This window comes from Elephas maximus, chromosome 1 (assembly GCF_024166365.1).
Source record: "Elephas maximus indicus isolate mEleMax1 chromosome 1, mEleMax1 primary haplotype, whole genome shotgun sequence".
Classification (NCBI taxonomy): domain Eukaryota; kingdom Metazoa; phylum Chordata; class Mammalia; order Proboscidea; family Elephantidae; genus Elephas; species Elephas maximus.
The window spans coordinates 964,925-988,014 of NC_064819.1; the positions used below are offsets into that span (position 1 = coordinate 964,925).

Consider the following 23,090-nt stretch of genomic DNA (forward strand, 5'->3'; position numbering starts at 1 on the left):
CAAATCACCATTATTTTTTTCCTGGATTGTTGCCATAGCTTGCTATTTAATCCGCCTGCGTTGGCTTTCTTCCCCCTCCAGCCTTTCCTCCACACTACCATTGTAAAGTATAAATCGAGTCAAATCATGTTATCGTTCTGCATAAAATCCCCAAGTGCTTCTCATCCCATTTGGAGCAGAACACAGTCTTTACAAAGCCCTACACAATTAGGCTCTCTGATTCTCTCTGAAATAATCGTCTACTGCTTTTCCTCTGGATTGTGCTCCACCAGCTACACTTGTCTCCTTGATATTTTGCCACCATGCCAGACATGCTTCCACCACAGGGTCATCGTATGTAGACTCTTCTCTCTGCCTGGAAATGCTGTTCCTGAAAACAGCCACATGGCCCCGATTTCCCATTGACCTGACCAACACTCCCTGTCTCCCTCTCCTGCTTTATCTTTCTCCATCGCAGTTACCCCACCTAGCATGCTGAATGCCTTATTTTTATCTCGTTTTTCTTCTGTCTCCTTCCACTGGATTGTAAGATTCATGACGGCAAAGATTTTTGTTTGCTTGCTTGCCTGTGTTTCCCTAGCACCTAGAACAACCTGTCCATAAGTGGTCAATAAATATTCTGCCTCCTGTGTGTCAGTTTGTCATACTGTGGTAGCTTGTGTTGCTATGATGCTGGGAAGCTATTCCACTGGTATTTAAAATACCTGCAGAGTCACCCATGGTAGACAAGTTTCAGTGGTGCTTGCAGACTAAGACAAACTAGGAAGAAAGCCCTGTCAATCTACTTCCAAAAATTAGCCAGTAAAAACCTTATGGACCACAACAGACTATCATCCAATATAGTGCTGGAAGATGAGCCCCTTTGGCTGTAAGGCACTCAAAATAGACACCACAGGGTTACCATGAGTTGGAGCCTATTCAAAGGCAACTAACAACAATAAATTACTGGGAGAGAGTAGTTCAAACAGCTTTGCGTCAGGACATCCTTCCCGCCCTAGGGAGAGTAGAATCAAACTAGAGAGTAGAAACTGGTGGTCATGAGGCATAGGGAGATGTGTAAAAGGTTTAGAATGGAAAGAATGGGGTTTAAATTCCATCCCTGGCATTTAGTAGCTTGTGGTGTAGGGTCAATTACTTAATCTCATTGAATTTACAGTTCTTTATTATAAATTGGAGTGTGCACTAAGTCTGTCTCTCTGCAAGGCTGCAAGGATCAAGCGAGAGGTGGCGTATCTCCAAACATGTGCAATTTATGTGCTGAGGCAGCTCTCCCTTGGGAACTCTTAAAATACCCACTGGTACAACACAGGCCTCATGTCCTCATTTATCTCCCCTAGCCTTTCTCACCCCAACAGTCGGTCTTGTCCAGAGATGGATGTGGGGCTGAGGAGGAGGCAGGAGTGCTAGTAGTGGGAGCTGCCCTCTGAGTGCACTGAGAAAAAACCCACTGGACTTTTCTTTAACAGAGGCAGCAAGGGAAGACCCAAGTCCGTCACCCAGAAGGGTGTAGCCTTCCTCATCCTGAGGAGAAGACAAAAGGAATAAAACACAAATGATATAAAGTCATTTTTATCGAGCATTGGCTAATAACTGAGTACATGCTCAACTGCTAACCAAAAGCTTGATGGTTTGAAAGGACCAGCAGCTCCACAGGAGGAAGACCTGGCAATCTGCTTTTGTAAAGATTATAGCCAAGAAAACGTCTTGGGGTAGTTCTACTCTGTTGCATGGGGTCTCTTTGAGTTAGAATAGACTTGATGGTACACAGCAACAACAACAATAACTGGGTACAACCAATCTGCAATCTTACTCAGGAGACTGAAAGAGGATGCCAAAATTGACATCCTTGAATTCTATCCCCACAAGTTATGTGGCTTTATCAGAGCTAATAACAGGTCATGACAGAAAGGCTTGAGAGGTTCTAGACAAGGGAATTTGGACTTTCAGGAAGGACCTTTCACTTTCCAGTCCAATTGCATCATTAGAGAAGCATAGAAGCCCAGTTGCTCAGGTGATGGATTTCAAATACCACATAATTTTGGTTTGGTGTTGCTATTTAGCTCAGTATTTAGTAATTTCCTTAACTTCTACACATATTGGTGTCCCTTTTCATAAATCGAAGAGAGTATTGTAAATATCTCATTAGAAAATAAGTCAGGTGATAGCTTTAATTAAATTCTCTTAAGTAATGTATTCTTACCAGATTGTTCGTAGGTAAGAAACATCAAGAAACACTAAAATTCCAGTGGCCAATTGAGAAAACGGTGAGCAGTCTGATGGAAGCATATTGGTGCTAACTTGCCTAGACCACTGTTGGGAAAGAGCCTAAAAATACCCTAAAATCTTATTTCTCCTTTCCACTTGTCCCTTCGGGTTTCTGAGAGGCCAAGCCAGTTCTGGGGCTGCCCAAACATGGTTGGAACTGCTTGAGGAAGGAAGACGCTTCTTTTAATTTGCTCTTAGAGCCAGGTTTAATTTACAAATACCTTGGAAACAGAGAATACATTCCTTGAGGCTACCCCAGACCCATCAAGTCGATATGGTATTTGATTTGACCAGATCCTATCCCCAAAATGAAATCAGAAGATATCATCTTGTATAAGTGAATGTCAGCAACAGCTCGAGACTGGTGTCCTCACCAAGACAGTGGAGAGGTCAGCAGACAGGAACTGACCAGCCCATATGCCCCCAGGTAATCTGTAACTTTCCAATGCACTCCGAGAGCCATAACATCATGGGAGTCCCTGTGGAGAAGACAAAATGAGTAACAATCATGGAAAGTCAGAGTTAGACGGGATCTCAGAGATGAGGAAACTGAGGTCTAGAAAAGTAAAGTACTTACTAAGATCACACAAGCCTCATTCTCTTTACCAGGATAGACAACAGAATCGGGCAGCCGAAAATCCTGATGTTGCTTACAAAGACCTTTATGTGGACTGATAGAATCAGGCTTGGGGCCCTGGCTAGGCTGAGAAAACCATTTCCTAAGTTTATATACCTGAGGGCATTGGTGGTTCAGTGGTAGAATTCTCACCTTCCATGGGGGAGACCTGGGTTCAATTCCACCCCCTATTTGTCAGTGGAGACTATTCTGTTGCTATGGTACTGAACAGGTCTCAGCGGAGCTTCCAGGCTAAGGCAGACTAGGAAGGAAGGCCTAGTGATGTCCTTCTGAAAAATTAACCCATGAAAACCCTAGGGATCACAGAAGTCCGGTCTGCAACCAATCATGGGGATGGCACAGGACCAGGCAGTGTTTTGTTCTGTTGTGCTTGAGGTTGCCATGAGGCAAGGCTGATTCTAACTGCTAATAACAAGTTTATATATAGCTTTAGGATCTCAGGGTTTACTGCAAACCACGACTTTCCTGAGCCACCTCCTCCTGCATGAAGTTCAAAGGCCCACCACTGACTGGCCTTGGATGTACCTTCAGCTTCTTTGGCAGGCAACAGGTAAACATCTGGTTTTTCAGATAAAAAAATATGCTTCTGACCTTGCATTTAAGTTCTGGAAAATTCCTTTTCTGTTGAGTGGATTTCCTCTGGCTAGTTTTGGGTTTAGTGTTGCTTTGATTGTTTTCAGCAAGGGAATTTTTTTCCCTGGGTCTTGACAACTAAGAAAAAGAACATTTTCAGCTGGGGAGAAAGAAGTTCTAGATACATCAGATTTAAAAATAAAAACAAGAACTCTCATGAAGCCAACACTTGTAAAGCCATGCGTGAATGAACTTCCATTCACTTCAAGTTTCAGAGGCTAAACAGTCAGAAAAAACATTTCAACGGTGGTGAAAAGGTGAAGAGAAAGAAAAAATGTGGTTTCACAAGCTTGGGCTCATGCGTGGCTTGATTTTTTTGAAGAAAGAGGTGGACTAGAGGTGCTGATGGATTTTAGCATAAATATATAATCTATCTACATTATTCATGAATTTCATATATACAAATGTGCCTACTCTCTAAATTTATCTGTACCCCTCAAATCAATACTCAGGGTGATTTTGCAGTCATTTGAGGACATGCACAGAGCAGCAAAAAATTTCAGTCACCTGACGTACACGTTTCCAGCTCCGCTTTCTTGTTTCAGTCCTCATACTGTAGGCAACTATCCATTTCATGGTGTATCTAGTGCCCTCCTCCCCTTTTTTTTGTTTTTGTAATTTCACTGTTTAAAATGGCCTCCAAGTGATCTTAAAATCTTGTGAGCAGCCATCTAAGATACTTCACTGCTCTCACCCCGTCTGGAGCAAGGGAGAGTGAAGGAAACCAAAGACACAAGGGAAAGATTAGTCCAAAAGACTGATGGACCACAACTACCACAGCCTCCACCAGACTGAACACAGCACAGTTAGATGGTACCTGACTACTACCACTGACTGCTCTGACAGAGATCACAATACAAGGTCTTGGACACAGCTGGAGAAAATCCAGAACAAAATTCTAACTCACACACACAAAAATAGACCAGACTTACTGGTCTGACAGGGACTGGAAAAAAACCCTGAGAGTATGGTCCCCAGACACCCTTTTAACTCAGTACTGAAGTCATTCCTGAGGTTCACCCTTCAGCCAAAGATTAGACGGGCCCATAGAACAAAAAGAGACTAAGGGGGCACACCAGCCCAGGAGCAAGTATGAGAAGGAAGGAAGGGACAGGAAAGCTGGTAATGGGGAACCTAAGGTCAAGAAGGAGAGTGTGTTGACATGTCACAGGGCTGACAACAAATGTCAGAAAACAATACGTGTATTAATTGTTTAACAAGAAACTAATTTGCTCTGTAAACCTTCATCTAAAGTATAATTACAAAAAAAAAAAAATGGTGCCCAAGCATAGTGCTGAAGTTCTGTTTGGTGTCCTAAAGCAAGAAGGCTGTTACGTGCCTTACAGAGAGAATACTTGTGTTAGAGAAGCTTTGCTCAGGCATGAGTTATAGTGCTGGTGGCTATAAGTTGAATGTTAATGAATCAACAATATATTAAACAAAATGTCTTTAAACAGACCACATAAAACAAGATTACGAACTGATCAATTGATGAAAATGTTGTGACCAGAGGCTCACAGCAACCTAAGCTTATATTTCCTATAGAAGCAATGACTCTGTCTTTGTTAATTCAGTGTTTGCAGTGATTTTTTTTTTATAGACCATAGCTACCGTGACTGATGAGAATAAATTATATACGTAATAATTTTCTGACCATACAGTTGTTAGAAAGCAGCATTGCATTTCTCTCTTCCTTTTTATATGTGTTTTTTGCTAGCAGGGTTCATGGTGATCAGAATTGCAGCATGTGTCTTGCAGTGGGTAGTATTTTTCTACCTTTCAGGCTCCCCACTGTACTGGCTCTGGAGAAATTTAGCACCTAATAGCAGACAAAATAAACTTACCCTCATGTATTTAAAAATGACTTGTGAACATGCATAAATATCACAAATAGGAAAAAAAACAGAAATGCATTTATTAAAAATCAGTTTACACTTCAACTCCACATAGTTACAGATGTACTGGTACGACATATTGGATCTGGGTAAGAGGGAAGTAGTGGGGTTACTGAAGTAGGATTGGCCACATGTTAATCATCATTGAACCTGAGGTTCATTATGTGTGTCTCTCTACTTTTGTATATATGCTTAAAATCTCATAACCCAACATTAAAAAAGGACTGCTTCCAATGTTGCTATGACTTGGCTACTTGAGGGTGGCATTCCATCAACGCGATAACACTACTGTCTCCTTTCTTTTTACAATATGCTCAACTGTGCCCCCTTTTCATTTGATATCCAGATAAAATCTGACCCCAATCAACCATCAATTCCATGACTCTAGACCTTTATCAACGAAAATAGAATCCCAAATTCTTTGCTCTCAATCTCCCATCCGAACTCAGGGGTTAAAATCATTATGCTAACACTCTCTTAACAGGTGCCATAGTAGGAAAGAGTTGATAGAAAGACCAGGACCTGACACAGTCTGAGTAATCAGGATTAAAAGGATTCACAAGGAAATTGCCATGGTCAGACACATGGCAGAGAGAGAGTTTCTCATACAGATTGGAGCGGCTTCCTTGGCCTCCAAAGCTTTACCAAAGCGCACACTTTTGCAGATGGTAAAATTGGAGTCAGATTCTCTTCATATTGCCTGGCAGCATCATTGCTTTCCTCTATAATTGGAATATTTCTCCTCATAGTTAGAATTAGATATATCTGGACCTGGAATCTCATCACTTCTGGAGTTACACAATATTACTGCAAAGCTTTAAGCGCTTATTTTGTTTATCGTTCTCAGATACTCCAAGCTAATATTGCCAGCACAAAGCACATCTTCAAACTCATCTTGACCCAGACCCAGGAGTCATGCCTTTTACTCACTCTGGGCTCATCCTACAGTGATTCTTAGGGTTAATTGATAAGGATGGAATTAGCATGTAATCTTGGATACATGACCTTAGCCCATTACAGAATCACTAACACCCTTGCTTTTTTGGAACAATGCTGCAAGAAGTATTTGGGCATTTTCACTGCACTTGCTGTTAAACGATGCAGAGACAAGGTCCATTATACTACTTAGTGCCCCAAGTGAAAATCAATACCAGGAAAACTATTATTTTCCTTGAGGAATTAGCACACTCCCTCCTTCAAGATGTGAACTATACACATAGCTAATTTTTCCTTCTTGCCTTGTTTGTCTTGACTGTCAAGAAGCCAAAGTCTAATAAACAATTGTCTTTCTGATACTAAAAATAAGGCATGCTCATTATAGAACAGAGGTATAGTAGAGTAAAACAGAGGGAAGGAGAGACGTAAAAAATTATCCCTCCATCCATAAAAGTCCACTGTTAACATTTTTGTGAGAGCCATGTACGACAATCAGTAGAATTGTATTTACCATTATGGTTTCTATATGTCTGCTTACATTTTACTTGGCTTCGATTTTCCTAATTTACTGCTTTTTAAAATATTGCATATTTTGAAATTGCTTCAATCATTTTTTGAAAGAAGAGGGGCAAACAAGAATCAACCCCTAAATAAACTAATCTGAGGTCATTTGAGGCACCTCCTACCAAATCTGCATTTCCTGACAAAACACTTACCTAAATACAGGACTGTGAGAATTACCCCAAGAATTACCTCAAATGAGTCACTGGTAGCATGTTGAAAACCGCAACATGGTATAAAATAGTGATGATAAAAATAACTGACATTTATTAAGCAGTTTGTTTATCTAGGCATAGTGCTGATGGCTCTTTGTAAATTATCTCCTTTAACATTCACAACAACTCTACAAAATGGATACCATTATTCCATTTTACAAAAGAAACCCTGGAGGCTTGAGAAGCCTAAGTAATTTTTCCAGTTATAAACTGACAGAGCTAGATATTACTAGATGAAGAGAATTTTGACATGTTAGAAATTTTTGAAGGGATTTTGATCAAAACTTCTTTTGTTAATTTCTCCAGGAAGTAATGCCTAAAACCTAGCCTTTGCTTAATTAAACAGCCCACTTCACTGTTTTACAAGCTAGTGAGAGAGTAGATTGAGGCTACATTTTGAGTTAGTGTAATTAGGTAGAAATATTGTCCATGTACTAGAAGGAACAAATAGCAGTAAGATACTTTACTGACCTCTTCAAAACTATTCCACTGGACATCAGTGAAGCCAAGAGAATGAAAGAGAACTCAGTTTCATGGAACAGAAGGAGGATGGAATGGGGTGAAAGAGAACTGGTACTGTTTTGAGGTAGATGCAGGAGGAAAAAACTGTGGTTTATATCAAGACGAATAAACACAGTAATGTCTTGTAATTTTCCAGTTTTTATATGCAGAGAGACCAGAGGAATTCTGTCTATCCAATGGGTACCATTATTCCATTTACAAAATATTTTTGGAACATTTTGCAAAATAGAATGATGGTACCAATTTCATAGACCCAATCTTTGTTATTTTTTTTCCGCATTGAATAGAAAAATAATTGAACCAAGGTGCCTCAAAGTCGTCATGTATGACCTCCACATTTTACAGATGAAGAACTATAAGTCACTCAAGCTTATGCAGAGAGTTAATGATATACATATGGGTTTGCCTGAAAGGTCTTCACAGGTAATTTCACTTAGAGCTGGTTAGAATAGGAAGCAAAAATTTTATAAGAATGTCACTAGATGGAATATTGTGTTTCATTGAGTCTGAGATGCCAAAGATTATATAAGATGCACCATTATTTTATGTTTTCCTAAAAAAAATGGGGAAATAAAAACCTCCGCCAATTCAAACTATGATGTATATTTTCTTATCCCTTACAGGATTTGTTTTATATTCTTTGGAAGAGCACTTTTATATAGACTTAGTTATTTTTATCTTGTCATTACTTACATACATAGGAAAATAGCAAGATAAATTCTGTACCTGATTTCATGATAAATTTTCATTCTAACACTGATTTGTACTGTGAACTTTTTTTTTTTTAATTGTGGTCAAATACACATGACATAAAATTTTCTATTTTTACCATTTTAGAGTTTACAATCCAGTAGCATTTAGTACATTTACAACGTTGTACAATGATCACTGATGTCTGGTTCCAGAATGTTTTCATTAAGCAAGCAGTCACTCCTTGTTCCCTCCTCCCTTCCGCCCCTGTGGTTGCTATGTACAGTACAGTCGGCTCTGACTCATAGCAAGCCCATTGTTGAAGCCATTATGTCAGTCCATCTCATCGAGGGTCTTCCTCTTTTTTGCTGACCTTCATGATATTCTTCTCCAGGGACTGGTCCCTCCTGATAACATGTCCAAAGTACATGAGACCAAGTCTTGCCATCCTCACTTCTAAGCATTCTGGTTGTATGTCCAAGACAGGTTTGTTCGTTCTTCTGGTAATCCATGGTATATTCAATATTCTTCACCAACACCATAATTCAAAAGCATCAGTTCCTCTTCAGTCTTCCTTATTCATTGTCCGGCCTTTACATGCATGTGAGGCAATTGAAAATGTCATGGCTTAGGTCAGGCGCACCTTAGTCCTCAAAGTGACACCTTCTCTTTTGAACACTTTAAAGAGGTCTTTTGCAGACAATTTTCCCGATGCAGTACCACATGTGATTTCTTGGCTGCCACTTCCATGGCTGTTGATTGTGGATCCAAGTAAAATGAAATCCTTGACAACTTCAATCTTTTCTCCGTTTATCATGATGTTGCTCATTGGTCCAGTTGTGAGGATTTTTGTTTTCTTTATGTTGAGGTGTAATTCATACCAAAGGCTGTGGTCTTTGATCTTCATCTGTAAGTGCCTCAAGTCTTATTTTGTCTTAGGCTGGGTTCTCTAGAGAAGCAAAACCAGTAAAGTATATATATGTAAATAGAGAGACAGAGGGAAAGAGAGAGAGATTTATATCAAAGAAATGGTGCACACGGTTTTTACAGGTTGCAATGTCCCAAGTCTTTGGGGCACAAAAGAGGATTCTCCTGATTCCCGTAGCCACAGGGGCTGGTGAGCCCCAGATCAGCAGGCCCCAGAGCAGGGCTGTAGCAGGCTGTGAAGATCAAAAAATCTGAAGACCAGCATGCAAGCTGCTAACCCAAGTCCCAAGAACCAGAGATCAGAAGAACAAGAGCCAGCTGCAGGATCTAGAATAAGCAAAAGCCCAGCAAGGCAAGCAAGAAGAGCTAGGCAGTGAAGGGTGGAAAGATGAAGGCTTAGGGCGTGGTGGTGAGGCACCACAGGCCCTGCTCATGCCAGTACTACAGTAGATCCCATCATGGGGTAATCACATATCGAATCTCAATGGGGAGGTGATCACAACATCATACAAATGCCAAAACACTGAGAATCATGGCCCAGCCAAGTTGACACACAATCTTAACCATCATGTCTTTGCTTTCATTAAGCAAGGTTGTGTCATCTGCATATCACAGGTTGTTAATGAGTCTTCCTGCATTCCTGAACCAGTGTTCTTCTTCATATAGCCCAGCTTCTCAGATTACTGGCTCGAGCATACAGACTGAATAAGTATGGTGAAAAGATACAACCCTGACTCACACCTTTCCTGATTTTAAACCATGCAGTATCCCACTGTTCTGTTTAAACAACTGCCTCTTGATCTATGTACAGGTTCCTCATGAGCACAATTAAGTGTTCTGGAATTTCCATTCTTTCCAAAGTTATCCATAATTTGTTATGATCCGCACAGTTGAATGCCTTTGCATAGTCAATAAAACACAGGTAAACATCTTTCTGATATTCTCTGTTTTCAGCCAAGAACAATCTGACATCCGCAATGATATCCCTTATTCCACGTCCTCTTTTGAATCCAGCTTGAATTTCTGGTAGATTCTTGTTGATGTACTGCTGCAACTGTTTTTGAATGATCTTCCCCAAAATTTTACTTGCGTGTAATATTAATGATATTGTTTGATAATTTCCACATTCTGTTGGCTTACCTTTCTTTGGAATGGGCACAAATGGGAATCTCTTCCAGTCTTTTAGCCAGGTAGCTGTCTTCCAAATTTCTTGGCATAGATGAGTGAGCACCTCCAGTGCTGCATTCATTCATTGAAACATCTCAATTGGTATTCTGTCAATTCCTGGAGCCTTGTTTTTCTCCAATGGCTTCAGTGCAGCTTGTACTTCTTTCTTCTATACCATCAGTTCTTGATCATATGCTACCTCCTGAAATGGTTGAGTGTCGACCAATTCTTTTTGGTATGGTGGCTCTGTGTATTCCTTCCATCTAATTTTGATGCTTCATGTGCCATTCAGTATTTGCCCATAACCAAAAAAAAAACTAAACCCAGTGCTGTCGAGTTGATTCCGACTCATAGTGACCCTATAGGACAGAGTAGAACTGCCCTGTAGAGTTTCCAAGGAGTGCCTGGCAGGTTTGAACTGCTGGCCCTTTGGTTAGCAGCCATAGCACTTAACCACTATGCCACCAGGGTTTCCGTTTGCCCACAGAATCCTTCAATATTGCAACTTGAGGCTTGAATTTTTCTTCAGCTTGAGAGATGCTGAGCATGTTCTTCTCTTTGAGTTTTCTAACTCCAGGACTTTGCACATGTCATTACAATATTTTCTTTGTCTTCTTGAGTTGACCTTTGAATCTTCTGTTCAGCAATTTTACTTCATCATTTCTTCATTAGCTTTAGCTACTCTACTTTCAAGAGTAAGTTTCAGAAACCACCCCTAGGAACCACTAATCTGTTTCTGGCTCTATGGATTTACCCATCCTGGATATTTCATATGTTTAAATAAATGCAAAGAAAACCATTGCCATCCAGTTGATTCCGACTCATAGCGACCCTATAGGACAGAGTAGAACTGCCCCATAGAGTTTCCAAGAAGCACCTGGTGGATTCAAACTGGCGACCTTTTTCGTTAGCAGCCATAGGTCTTAATCACTAGGCCACCAGGGTTTCCAATAGAATCATATAATATGTGGCTTTTGTGTCTGGCTTTTTTCTCAGCATATTTTCAAAGTTTGTCCTTGTTGTAGGATGTATCAGTACTACATTCCTTTTTATGACTGAATAAAAATATTCCACTGTATGAATATACCACATTTTGTTTATCCATTCATCTATCAGTTGATGGGCATTGTGTCGTTTTCACCTTTGGCTATAATGAATAAAACTTCTGTGATCATTCATGTACATCTTTTTGTTTGAACACATTTGACTTTTTTTTCAATTTTTTTGGAAATTCCACCCAGGAGTGGAATTGCTGTGTCGTATGGTAATTTTCTGCTTAATTTATTGAGGAACCGCCAAACTGTTTTCCACAATGACTGCACCATTTTACATTCCCACTAGCAACATACGAGGTTTCAGTTTCTCCATGTTCCCACCAACAGTTTTTCCTTTTTTTTTTTTTAACTCTTTTTTTATTATTGGCAATCCTAGTGGGCATGAAGTGATAGCTCACTGTGGTTTTGTTGTTCTTTTCCCTGATGGTTAAAGATATTCAGCATATTTTCATGGTTAGCCATGAAAATATCTTCTGTGTGGAAATATCTGTTCAAATTTTTGTATTCATATTTTAATAGGGCTGTTTGTCTTTTTGTTGTTGAGCTGTAAGAATTCTTTATATATTATGGATATTAGACCCTTATCAGGTATTTGATTTACAAATATTTTCTTCCATTTTGTGGGTTATCTTTTCAGTCTCTTGATAATATCCTTGATAATTCACAGTCTAATTTCGATGAAGTCCTATTTATCTATTTTTCTTTTGTTCCTTGTGGTATGAATGTCATATGAAAGAAACTTGCCAAATCCAAAGATTTGCTTTTATGTTTTCTTCTAAGAGTTTTATAGTTTTAGCTCATAAATTTGGGTCTTTTGATACACTTTGGGTTGATTTTTGTATAGGATTTGAGATAAGGCATCCAAGTTTATTCTTTGGCATGTGTATATCCAGTTGTCCAGCCCTATTTGTTGAAGAGACTGTTGGTCTTGACACTCTTGTCAAAAATCAATTGACCATAAGAGATGTATGACTTTAGTTTCTGGACTCTTAAATCTATTCCTCCCCCGCCACGTGTCTGTCAGTTTGTCGTACTGTGGGGGTTTGCGCGTTGCTGTGATGCTGGAAGCTATGCCACCGGTATTCAGATACGAGCAGGGTCACCCATGGAGGACAGGTTTCAGCTGAGCTTCCAGGCTAAGATGGACTAGGAAGAAGGACCCAGCAGTCTACTTCTGAAAAATATTAGCCAGTGAAAGCCTTATGAATAGCAGTGGAACATTGTCTGATATAGTGGTGGAAGATGAGCCCCCCAGGTTGGAAGGCACTCAAAAGATGACTGGGGAAGAGCTGCCTCCTCAAAGTAGAGTCGACCTTAATGATGTGGATGGAGTAAAGCTTTTGGGACCTTCATTTGCTGATGTGGCAAGACTCAAAATGAGAAGAAACATCTGCAAACATCCATTAATAATCAGAACCTGGAATGTAAGAAGTATGAATCTAGAAAAATTGGAAATTGTCAAAAATGAAATGGAACACATAAACATCAATGTCCTAGGCATTAGTGAGCTGAAATGGATGGGTATTGGCCATCTCGAATTGGACGATCATATAGTCTACTATGCTGGGAATGACAACTCAAAGACGAATGGCTTTGCATTCATCGTCAAAAAGAATGCTTCAAGATGTATCCTGAAGTGCAACGCTGTCAGTGATAGGATAATATCCATACGCCTACAAGGAAGACCAGTTAACATGACTATAATTCAAATTTGCACACCAACCACTAGGGTCAAAGATGAAGAAATTGAAGATTTGTATCAGCTGTTGCAGCCTGAAATTGATCGAACATGCAATCAAGATGCATTGATAATTACTGGTGATTGGAAGGCGAAAGTTGGAAACAAAGAAGAAGGGTCAGTAGTTGAAAAATATGGCCTTGGTGATAGAAACAATGCCGGAGATCGAATGATAGAATTTTGCAAGACCAATAACTTCATTGAAAATACCTTCTTTCACCAACATAAACAGTGACTATACATGTGGACCTCGCCAGATGGAACACACAGAAATCAAATTGACTATATCTGTGGAAAGAGACGATGGAAAAGCTCAATATCGTCAGTCAGAACAAGGCCAAGGACCAACTGTGGAACAGACCATCAACTGCTCATATGCAAGTTCAAGCTGAAACTGAAGAAAATCAGAGCAAGTCCACGAGAGCCAAAATATGACCTTGAGTACATCCCACCTGAATTTAAAGACCATCTGAAAAATAGGTTTGATGCATGGAACACTAGTGACCGAAGACCAGACGAGTTGTGGAATGACATCAAGGACATCATCCATGAAGAAAGCAAGAGGTCATTGAAAAAGACAGGAAAGAAAGAAAAGACCAAGACGGATATCAGAGGAGACTCTGAAATTTGCTCTCGAACACTGAGCAGCTAAAGCAAAAGGAAGAATTGATGAAGTAAAAGAACTGAACAGGAGATTTCAAAGGGCTTCTCGAGAAGACAAAGTATTATAATGACATGTGCAAAGAGCTGGAAATGGAAAACCAAAAGGGAAGAACACGCTAGGAGTTTCTCAAGCTGAAAGAACTGAAGAAAAAATTCAAGCCTCCAGTTGCAATAGTGAAGGATTCTATGGGGAAAATATTAAATGATGCCGGAAGCATCAAAAGAAGATGGAAGGAATACACAGAGTCATTATACCAAAAAGAATTAGTCAATGTTCAACCATTTCAAGAGGTGGCATATGATCAGGAACCGATAGTACTGAAGGAAGAAGTCCAAGCTGCTCTGAAGGCACTGGCAGAAAACAAGGCTCCAGGAATTGATGGAATATCAATCGAGATGTTTCAACAAACAGATGAAGCGCTGGAGGTGCTCACTCGTCTATGCCAAGAAATATGGAAGAGAGCTTCCTGGCCAACTGACTGGAAGAGATCTATATTTATGCCTATTTCCATGAAAGGTGATCCAACTGAATGTGGAAATTATGGAAAAATATCATTAATATCACATGCAACCAAAATTTTGCTAAAGATCATTCAAAAATGGCTACAGCAGTATATCGACAGGGAACTGCCAGGCTGGTTTCAGAAGAGGACATGGAAGCAGGGATATCATTGCTGATGTCAGATGGATCCTGGCTGAAAGCAGAGAATACCAGAAGGATGTTTACCTGTGTTTTATTGACTATGCAAAGGCATTCGACTGTGTGGATCATAGCGAAGTATGAATAACATTGCGAAAATGGGAATTCCAGAACACTTAATTGTGCTCGTGAGGAAACTTTACATAGATCAGGAGGCAGTTGTTTGGACAGAACAAAGGGATGCTGATTGGTTTAAAGTCAGGAAAGCTGTGCGTCAGTATTGTATTCTTTCACCATACTTATTCAATCTGTATGCTGAGCAAATAAACCAAGAAGTTGGACTATATAAAGAAGAACTGGGCATCAGGATTGGAGGAACACTCATTAACAACCTGCGTTATGCAGATGACACAATCTTGCTTGCTGAAAGTGAAGAGGACTTGAAGCACTTACTAATGAAGATCAAAGGCCACAGCCTTCAGTATGGATTGCACCTCAACATAAAGAAAACAAAAATCCTCACAACTGGACCAATGAGCAATACCATGATAAATGGAGAAAAGAGTAAAGTTGTCAAGGATTTCATTTTACTTGGATCCATAATCAACAGCCATGGAAGCAGCAGTCAAGAAATCAAAAGACGCATTGCATTGGGCAAATCTGCTGCAAAGCACCTCTTCAAAGTGTTGAAGAGCAAAGATATCACCTTGAAGACTAAGATGCGCCTGACCCAAGCCATGGTATTTTCAATTGCATCACTTGCGTGTGAAAGCTGGACAATGAATAAGAAAGACCGAAGAAGAATTGACAGCTTTCAATTGTGGTGTTTGCGAAGAATATTGAATATACCATGGACTGCCAAAAGAATGGACAAATCTGTCTTAGAAGTAGTACAGCCAGAATGCTCCTTAGAGGCAAGGATGGCGAAACTGCATCTTACATACTTTGGACATGTTGTCAGGCGGGATCAGTCCCTGGAGAAGGACTTCATGCTTGGCAGAGTACAGGGTCAGCAGAAAAGAGGAAGACCCTCAACAAGGTGGATTGACACAGAGGCTGCAACAATGAGCTCAAGCATAACAACAATTGTAAGGATGGCTCAGGACCGAGCAGTGTTTCATTCTGTTGTGCATACGGTCTCTATGAGTCGGAACCAACTTGACAGCACCTAACAACAACAACAAATCTATTCCATTGACCTATATGTCTAGTCTTATGCCAGTACCCACTGTTTTAACTCCTGTAGCTTTAGAGTAATTTTTGAAATAGGAAAGTGTGAGTCCTCCTACTTTGTTCTTTTTCAGAATTGTTTTGGTTATTTGGGGTTCCTGGCAACTGCGTGTCAGTTTTAGGATCGGTTTTCCATTTCTGCACACACAGACATGAAATGCCATTGGGTTTTTGGTGGAAGTTACATTGACTCTTTAGATTCCTCTGGGGAGTACCACCATCTTAAAAGTGTTAGCCTTCCTATCCATGGGAAAGGATGTCTCTCCATTTACTTAGATATTTAATTTCTTTCAGCAATCCTTTTTAGTTTCAGTGTACAAATTTTCCATCTTCTTGATAAAATTTATTCCTAAGTATTTTATTCTCTTAGATGCTATCGTAAATGGAATTGCCTTTTTAATTTCCTTTCCAAATGTATGGGAATACAAATGATTTTGTGTATTGATGTATCCTGCAACTTTGCTGAACTTATTAGCTGTAACAGTTTTTTTTTTAATTCTTTAGAACTTTATGCATATAATATACTGTCATCTATGAATAAAAAAATATAGAGATAGTTTTAATTCTTCCTTTCCAATTTGGATGCCTTTATTTCTTTTTTTATTCCCTAATTGTTCTGGCTAGAACTTCTAATACAATGTTGAGTATAAAAGAAATGGGAAAAACAGGCATGCTTGTCTTTTTCTTGATCTTAGGGGAAAGATTTCAGTCTTTCACTGTTGTGCATGATGTATGTATACACTAAGACAAACATTTGACTAACCAACATTAGATTCGAACCATATGTAACATTCCAAATTCTGTACAATTATGACTCAAAGACAGACTTAGGAAAGGAACTTGTTCATAATCTGGGGACTGCCTGTATATAATATGGTGTTATCACAACGTCCAAATGACATACAATCCTATTTCACAGAAGGTATCATGGACATTAAGTAACACATGTAATTCATTCAATGATTAATTACCTACACGATTTACTTGTATCTTTAGGCCCTGGTCAAGCCCAGTTTTATATATCCTAATTCCACTTGATGATGGACTTAGTATCACTGAGAATGTCCACCACTTTCTCTGGATGGGACAGATCACAAAGTTCATGAATCTAGGTAGAGTTACTCGGTGCCCAACGATCAGGCATTTAGGATCTGCCAGGACCCAATAATAAGCCAAGAGCTGTAATCAAAAGGAAATAGTTTTGTTTGTTTGTTTTTTGGCTGAAAGGGCATGACTTTGCTCCAAGCCCAAAGAGTCTTGAATTATAATTCTCCTGTTGGGACTAACCACAAGGTCCTTACAGTATCCTTGTCTGATACAGACAGTTTGAACATTATTGGATCTACCCAGACGCCCTCTCCTCTTGGCATGCTTAGACCTCCACCCTGTCTCTGCTCTGCTCCTTTTCCCTCCTAACACATGCATCAATTCTTTTCCTCCAAAAGCTTGAGATTTTAGCCTTTTTTAAAATAAAATTGTTGTTGTTAGTTGCCATTGAGTCGATTTTGACTCATAGGGACCCCGTGTGCAGAATAGAATGGCTCCATATGGTTTTCAAGGCTGTGACCTTTTAGAAGCAGATCTTCAGGACTATCTCCCAAGGTGCCACTGAGTGGGTTCAAATCACCAACTTTTTTACTAGTAGTCAAGCGCTTAACCACGTGCATCACCCAGGAGCTCCAAAATAAAAATAGGTTATTGTTTATTGTCCCCCTGTCACATCATTTCTCTAAGGCTGTTGGCAAAGACCACCAACTGCTTTAAATGCAGGGAAGAGAAATGGTAATTAATAGGAAGAGGAAAAATAGAGACTAACATTTCCTATACTATTCTTCCCTATGCCTGGCACATAGTAGGTCTTCAGTAATGGCAGTTATTTTCTCCTTAACCTGTGAATATTACCTTATTTGGGAAAAGAGTCTTTGAAGATGTAACTCAATCAAGGATCTTGAGATGAGATCATCCTGGATTATACAGGCGGACCATAATCCTAAGTGTCCTTATGAGAGACACAGAGAAGAAGAGGAGGCCATGTGAGAGCAGAGGCAGAGACTGGAGTGATACAGCCATGGCCAAGGCCATATCCAGACAGGCTCCAGCCACCAGAATTTAGAAGAGGCAAGGAACAGACTGTCCCCCAGAGCCTTTGGAGGGAGTTGGCCCTACTGGCAACTTGATTTCAGACCTCCAGCTTCCAGAACTATGAGAGAATACATTTCTGTTGTTTTAAACCACCAAATTGGTAATTTGGTACAACATCCACCAGAAATGGATACAAAGGTGCAGACAGCAGAACTTGAGCCAACTGGGAGAAAGTAAAAGGATGACTTTCTAGTTACTGGAGATGCTAAAGAGTATGAGGGGCTGAGTTACAAAATAGCTGGTATCCTGTAATTGGAGGAATGCTTCATCAGTTAATGGTCAGAAGAGAGGCGTCATCCGGTGGAACAGGAGTCTCTTAAGACACTCTTATGCTTTGATTTCATCAGATTTAGATATTTCTGACCATAGTTTCCCAGAATCACTTCTTAGGAATCCCCAGATTTAATTCACATCATTGTCCATTATCTCCAGTTGAGTTAATAATAAGAGTTTTGTCCAAACAGGAAGGTGAGTTTCTGGGGCAGGAAGAAGGTGATGCTGGCCATGCCTGGAAAATAGTTTGGGAATACCTGGCAGAGTTTCATATCTGTGCAGCCATCTCCCTACAGTTGATTCATCTAATGCTTTCCAGGCTTCCAGAGAAACAAGATTTCATACGGAAAGCTTTTTATATTATTATAACCTCTTTTTTTATATAATTATATATATATTTTTTAATATTATTATAACCTCTTTCTTGGGCCACTAGCTTACCTGGGTACACAAAACTTGCATAATTGCATTTGGTGTTAAAGTCAGGTATGATTTTTTCCTTAACTTTGAGAGAGTAGATAATTAATACTTTGAAGCCAATTAGGTTATCTGAATAGAAGGCTACTAGGATGCTGCCCATAGGCTTTCTTAATGTGGACTTCATTGGCATGTGAGTGGGTTACTCTGTGAGCTGTTTGAAATTTTAGGCAAATATTTGCTTAAAATTCTGGAAGGACTCCAATGACCTCCATGTCACTAAATTCAATGAAATATTTTTTACATCTTCTAAGGGTATCTCAGTCTAGACTCTCTTCGTCTATGCTATCATCATATTTGATCCCATGTACTCTTGATTTTTCTTTTATCTTTCAAGCCCATCCTCCTCTACCCAACCTTTAAAATGTGCATTTCTTGAAAGTTTAGATATCAACACTCTATACTTTTCAGACTTCATATGTATTTCCTGGTGTGATCTCGTCCACACCCATGGCTTCAATTATGATCTATACATTCACAAATCCAAATTACTACTTCTAACCCAGACCTCTCTTCTGGGCTCCATAAATGTATATCTAACTGCCTACTGAACATCTCTGCTTAGATACATCACAAGCAACTCAGACTGAAAAGGTCCAAAGCTGAACTCCTGGTGTTTCCAGTGCTGTATCCAGTCCTCCTCTGCTTTTCCTTGTCACAGTGAATGTTGTGATCCATTAGACACACAAACCAGACACCTGGCAGGCACGCTGAACACGTCTCTCTCTCTCTGTCCCCATAGCCAATTAATCAAAATCCTATTTATGTTACCTCCTAAATATAAGAGCTGCATCTTTGCATCTCCACCACTGCTGCCTTTATTCTAGATCTTATCATCACTTATGTGAAATATTGCTAATCCAGCCTCCTCAAACCTACCTAAATAGTCTTTCTAAATATTGATTATGGCTTTCAATTGCTCTTAGAACCTAATCCAGGATCTTTAACAGGGACAACAGTCTGGTCCCCAGCTGCTTTACCCACTTCATCTTGCACCATTTCCCCTACCCTCTGTGTATTTCAGCCACGTTGACTGAATCGATTCTCTAGTCTCACAACGATGTTGACTAGCCACCACCAAATCTCAGAGGCATACAACCACCATGGTGTTTTGCTCAATTGACTAGATAGCTCTGTGGATCTTGGCTGCGCTTGCTCACATGTCTGGGAATCAGCTGGCTGCTATCTAGAAAAACCGACAGGCCTCGGTTCTGCCCCACAGGTCTCTTAGCCTCCAGGAGGCTGTCCAGAGCACATTCCTGTGGAAATAGAGAACAAGTGGAGGCACACAGTGCCTTCTGCTGCCTAGATTTGGAACTGGCATATGTCACTTCTACCACATTCTCTTTGCCAAAGCAAGCCACAAGTCCATCCCAGATTCAAGGAGTGTAGAAATAGATGTTGCCTTTTTAGTGAGAGAAACTTCAAATGCACACAATAAAGGATGAGAATGAAATGTAGAATGAAGAATCAGAACCATCATTGCGATCTATCACCCATTCCTTGACTATGCCTTTTTTCTGTTTACTTCAGGGCCTGAACACATGCTGTTCGTTCTGCCTGGAAAATTTCCCTCATGACATCCTCACTACTCCATTTGGCTGGCTACATTCTACTGATTCTTGAGCTCTCAGCTAATAAAATTTCTTAAGAGAAAACTTCTAGAACCTCCCCCTTCAGGCTAGTTCAGATATTCACACACCCCTACCCTGGCCCATATGTCCTCCCCTTAAATAATTAATAGTGTAAATAATTGCATAATTTGCTATTTAATGTCTGACTACCTTTCTATAAGGTAAACTCCCTAAGGGCAAGACAGGATATCTGAAATGTTCAATGTTCTGTCTCTAGCACTGAGCACGGTGCCTTGCATGGAATAAGTGCTCAGTAAATATTTGTTGAATATATGATTTATTGCTTGCATCTAAGGAAGGATCCATAGCTTCCATTTGAATCTCAAAGGGTTTGAGATCCTCCAAAAATTAAGAACAAATGCCAGAAGGTGATACAATATAGACTGCTGACAGGTATATTACGGGGAGGAGGGCCCAGGGTTTGGGGAAATCAGGCCTGAGTTAAGCTTTCAGCTGATGGCCTGGGAGTCCTACATATAGCATAAGAATACCTAGGGTCTTGCTGAGGCTTTGGGAGGTAGTGGTCACAGAATGCAAATTTCCTCTACTTCATGATTTTGTGCCCTACCTGGTTGCTTTTACAGCTACTTTGGCAAAACTATTCTGATCTCAATTCCTTCTGGAGTTGTCATCACCATGAAGGGATGATAGAATCAAATTTTAGATGCTATCTGCAAAGTATTAACTAGCAGCTGTTAAGTTGATTCCAACTCATGGTGACCCCATGTATGTCAGAGTAGACCTGGGATCCACAGGGTTATCAATAGTCGATTTTTCTGAAGTAGATCACCAGGTCTGTCTTCTAAGGCACTTTTGAGTGGACTTAAACTTCCAGTGTTTCTGTTAGCAGGCAAACATGTTAACTGTTTGCACCACCCAGGGTGTTCCTGTAAAATGCAGAAGGTTTTTTTGAGGGGGTGGTATGTATTTGTTAGCTACTATGAGCCAGATTCTGTGCTATGAGTTTATGAGCCAGATTCTGTGCATGAGTTTATATTGTTTCATTTGATCTTTGCAGAGAACCTAGAAGACCATATCATTATTCATATTTTACAGGTGAGGAGACTAATGGTCAATGGACGGATTAAATATAGTTCTCGGCTGTGATAATTCAATTTTGACGTAACCCATATTTTCAGTTTTCTGATTGTTCATTCTTTAAGGTATTTTAAACTGTGACAGCAAAATGTTTAGGTATAGCTAAGAAACCAGAACATTTGTAAGGTATTCCAAGAATGGGCTCAGGTTCCACTGAGGCCTAAGGCCGCTGTTTCCCCAAAATAAGCTTTTATTTCTTTTCCCTTCTTCTGTGGCACACTATTTTTTCCTACCTTTTCTCCTCTTTTCCTTCTTTACCTCCAGACACCACCTTATACATTAGGCCTGGCAGACATTGCTGAGGAGGTGTCAGGCCCGTAAGGGCTAAAGAGGCTTGAGTCATGACTGATGATGACTCCATGTGTGTCAGAGTAGAGCTGTGCTCCACAGGGTTTTCAATGGCTGACTTTTTCTGGAAGTATTACCATGCTTGTCTTCCAAGGCACCTCTGGGTGAACTTGACCCTCCAACTTTTTGGTTAGCAATGGAGCTCAGTAACCATTTACCCACCTCTGCTAGGTCTGATGGAAGATAAACAGCACCAAATTTTGGAATCTCATTTTCAGCAATTATTAATTAAGTGACTGAAAACTTTCTTAGCTTTTTTCAGTCTTGAGTTCCTTACTTGGAAAAATAGAGGGAGAGAAAGAGTGAAATACCTTCTTCTTCTAGCACTGTGCCTTCCAAATAGCTGTAATTTAGTTGAAACAGAGAGGGAAGCATGAAAATGGGGAAGCAAAGAAGTAAACAACTTGAAAACTGTATCTTGGAAAGAAGGTTGGATGTTTTCTGGGCACAGAACTCAACTATAAGGAAATAGCACAGAAGCATTGTTAAGTTCCTGAAGGAATTGCTTTGTAAAGAAACCACAACCCATAACTAGGAAGTTTTTGACGATTAGAGATGTTGAAACAACAATCGGGCCACCTTTGAAGAAGCAGTGGTAGGCATACTCCCAATACCCAATTCAGTGCCAAACCCCGGGCTTTAAGTCAGTGCTAAAGAATGTTTATGCCCTTGTATGCTGCATCCCCATTCTTAAGAAGGAATCTATTTTCCCCATTTTTTTTAATTAAAATAATATTTTATTGTGATTTTGGAGAAAGTTTATACAGCGAGTTAGACTCCCGTTTGACAATTTCTGCACGAATGGATCAATGACATCAGTTCCATTTTTCACATTGTGTCAACATTCTCTTTAATTGTGTTCTGGTTGTTCTATTTCCAGTACTCTAATTCCCTTGTCCCTTTATCTTCTCATCATTACTTTGGAATAAATGTTGACCTTTTGGACTCATACAGATGTGTTTTTTTAGTAGAGCACCAATCAAGCTGGTAATGTTCTTTATTTTCTGAAGGATGAATCTATTTTCTGATTCTAAGTAGTAGAATTTTGATTCTAGGTATTAGAACTTATTCCTGGATCTAAGAATAAATTGCTGACATCCACCTATGGTTTGGGACTGCCCCCCCCCGCCCCGCCCCCAGCGGCTGCTGCAGAAGCCTGGTCGCCAGCGGTGTCTAGGGTGTTATTTGGAGAAGGAAAGCCTGGACTCTATGGCATAACCAGTAGGACTACTACTCAGTTCCGCACTGAAGACAGCTGTCCTTCTCTACCGATCAGTTTTTCTGGTTCTCGCAGAGACACCAGGCCGGTCTGGAAATGACAAGCACTTAAAAAAAAAACCTCAC

The 23,090-nt window shown here is 40.0% G+C and overlaps 1 protein-coding gene across 16 annotated transcripts in view; it reads left to right on the forward strand.

Moving 5' to 3' along the window:
- The window catches only part of LOC126071864 (OX-2 membrane glycoprotein-like), a 317,661-nt gene that overhangs the window by 188,899 nt on the left and 105,672 nt on the right, over nt 1-23,090 (forward strand). For 2 of the 16 annotated variants that reach the window (XR_007516392.1, XM_049876278.1), the window contains exon 6: nt 3,330-3,452. The exons of 11 other annotated variants lie outside the window; for them this stretch is intronic. Coding sequence is in view for 2 of the 5 variants with exons in the window: in XM_049876240.1 (XP_049732197.1) it covers nt 14,685-15,716 (1,032 nt within the window). In the remaining 3 variants the exon portion in view is untranslated. 3 more of the 16 variants (XM_049876240.1, XM_049876286.1, XM_049876230.1) reach the window with 3 other exon arrangements.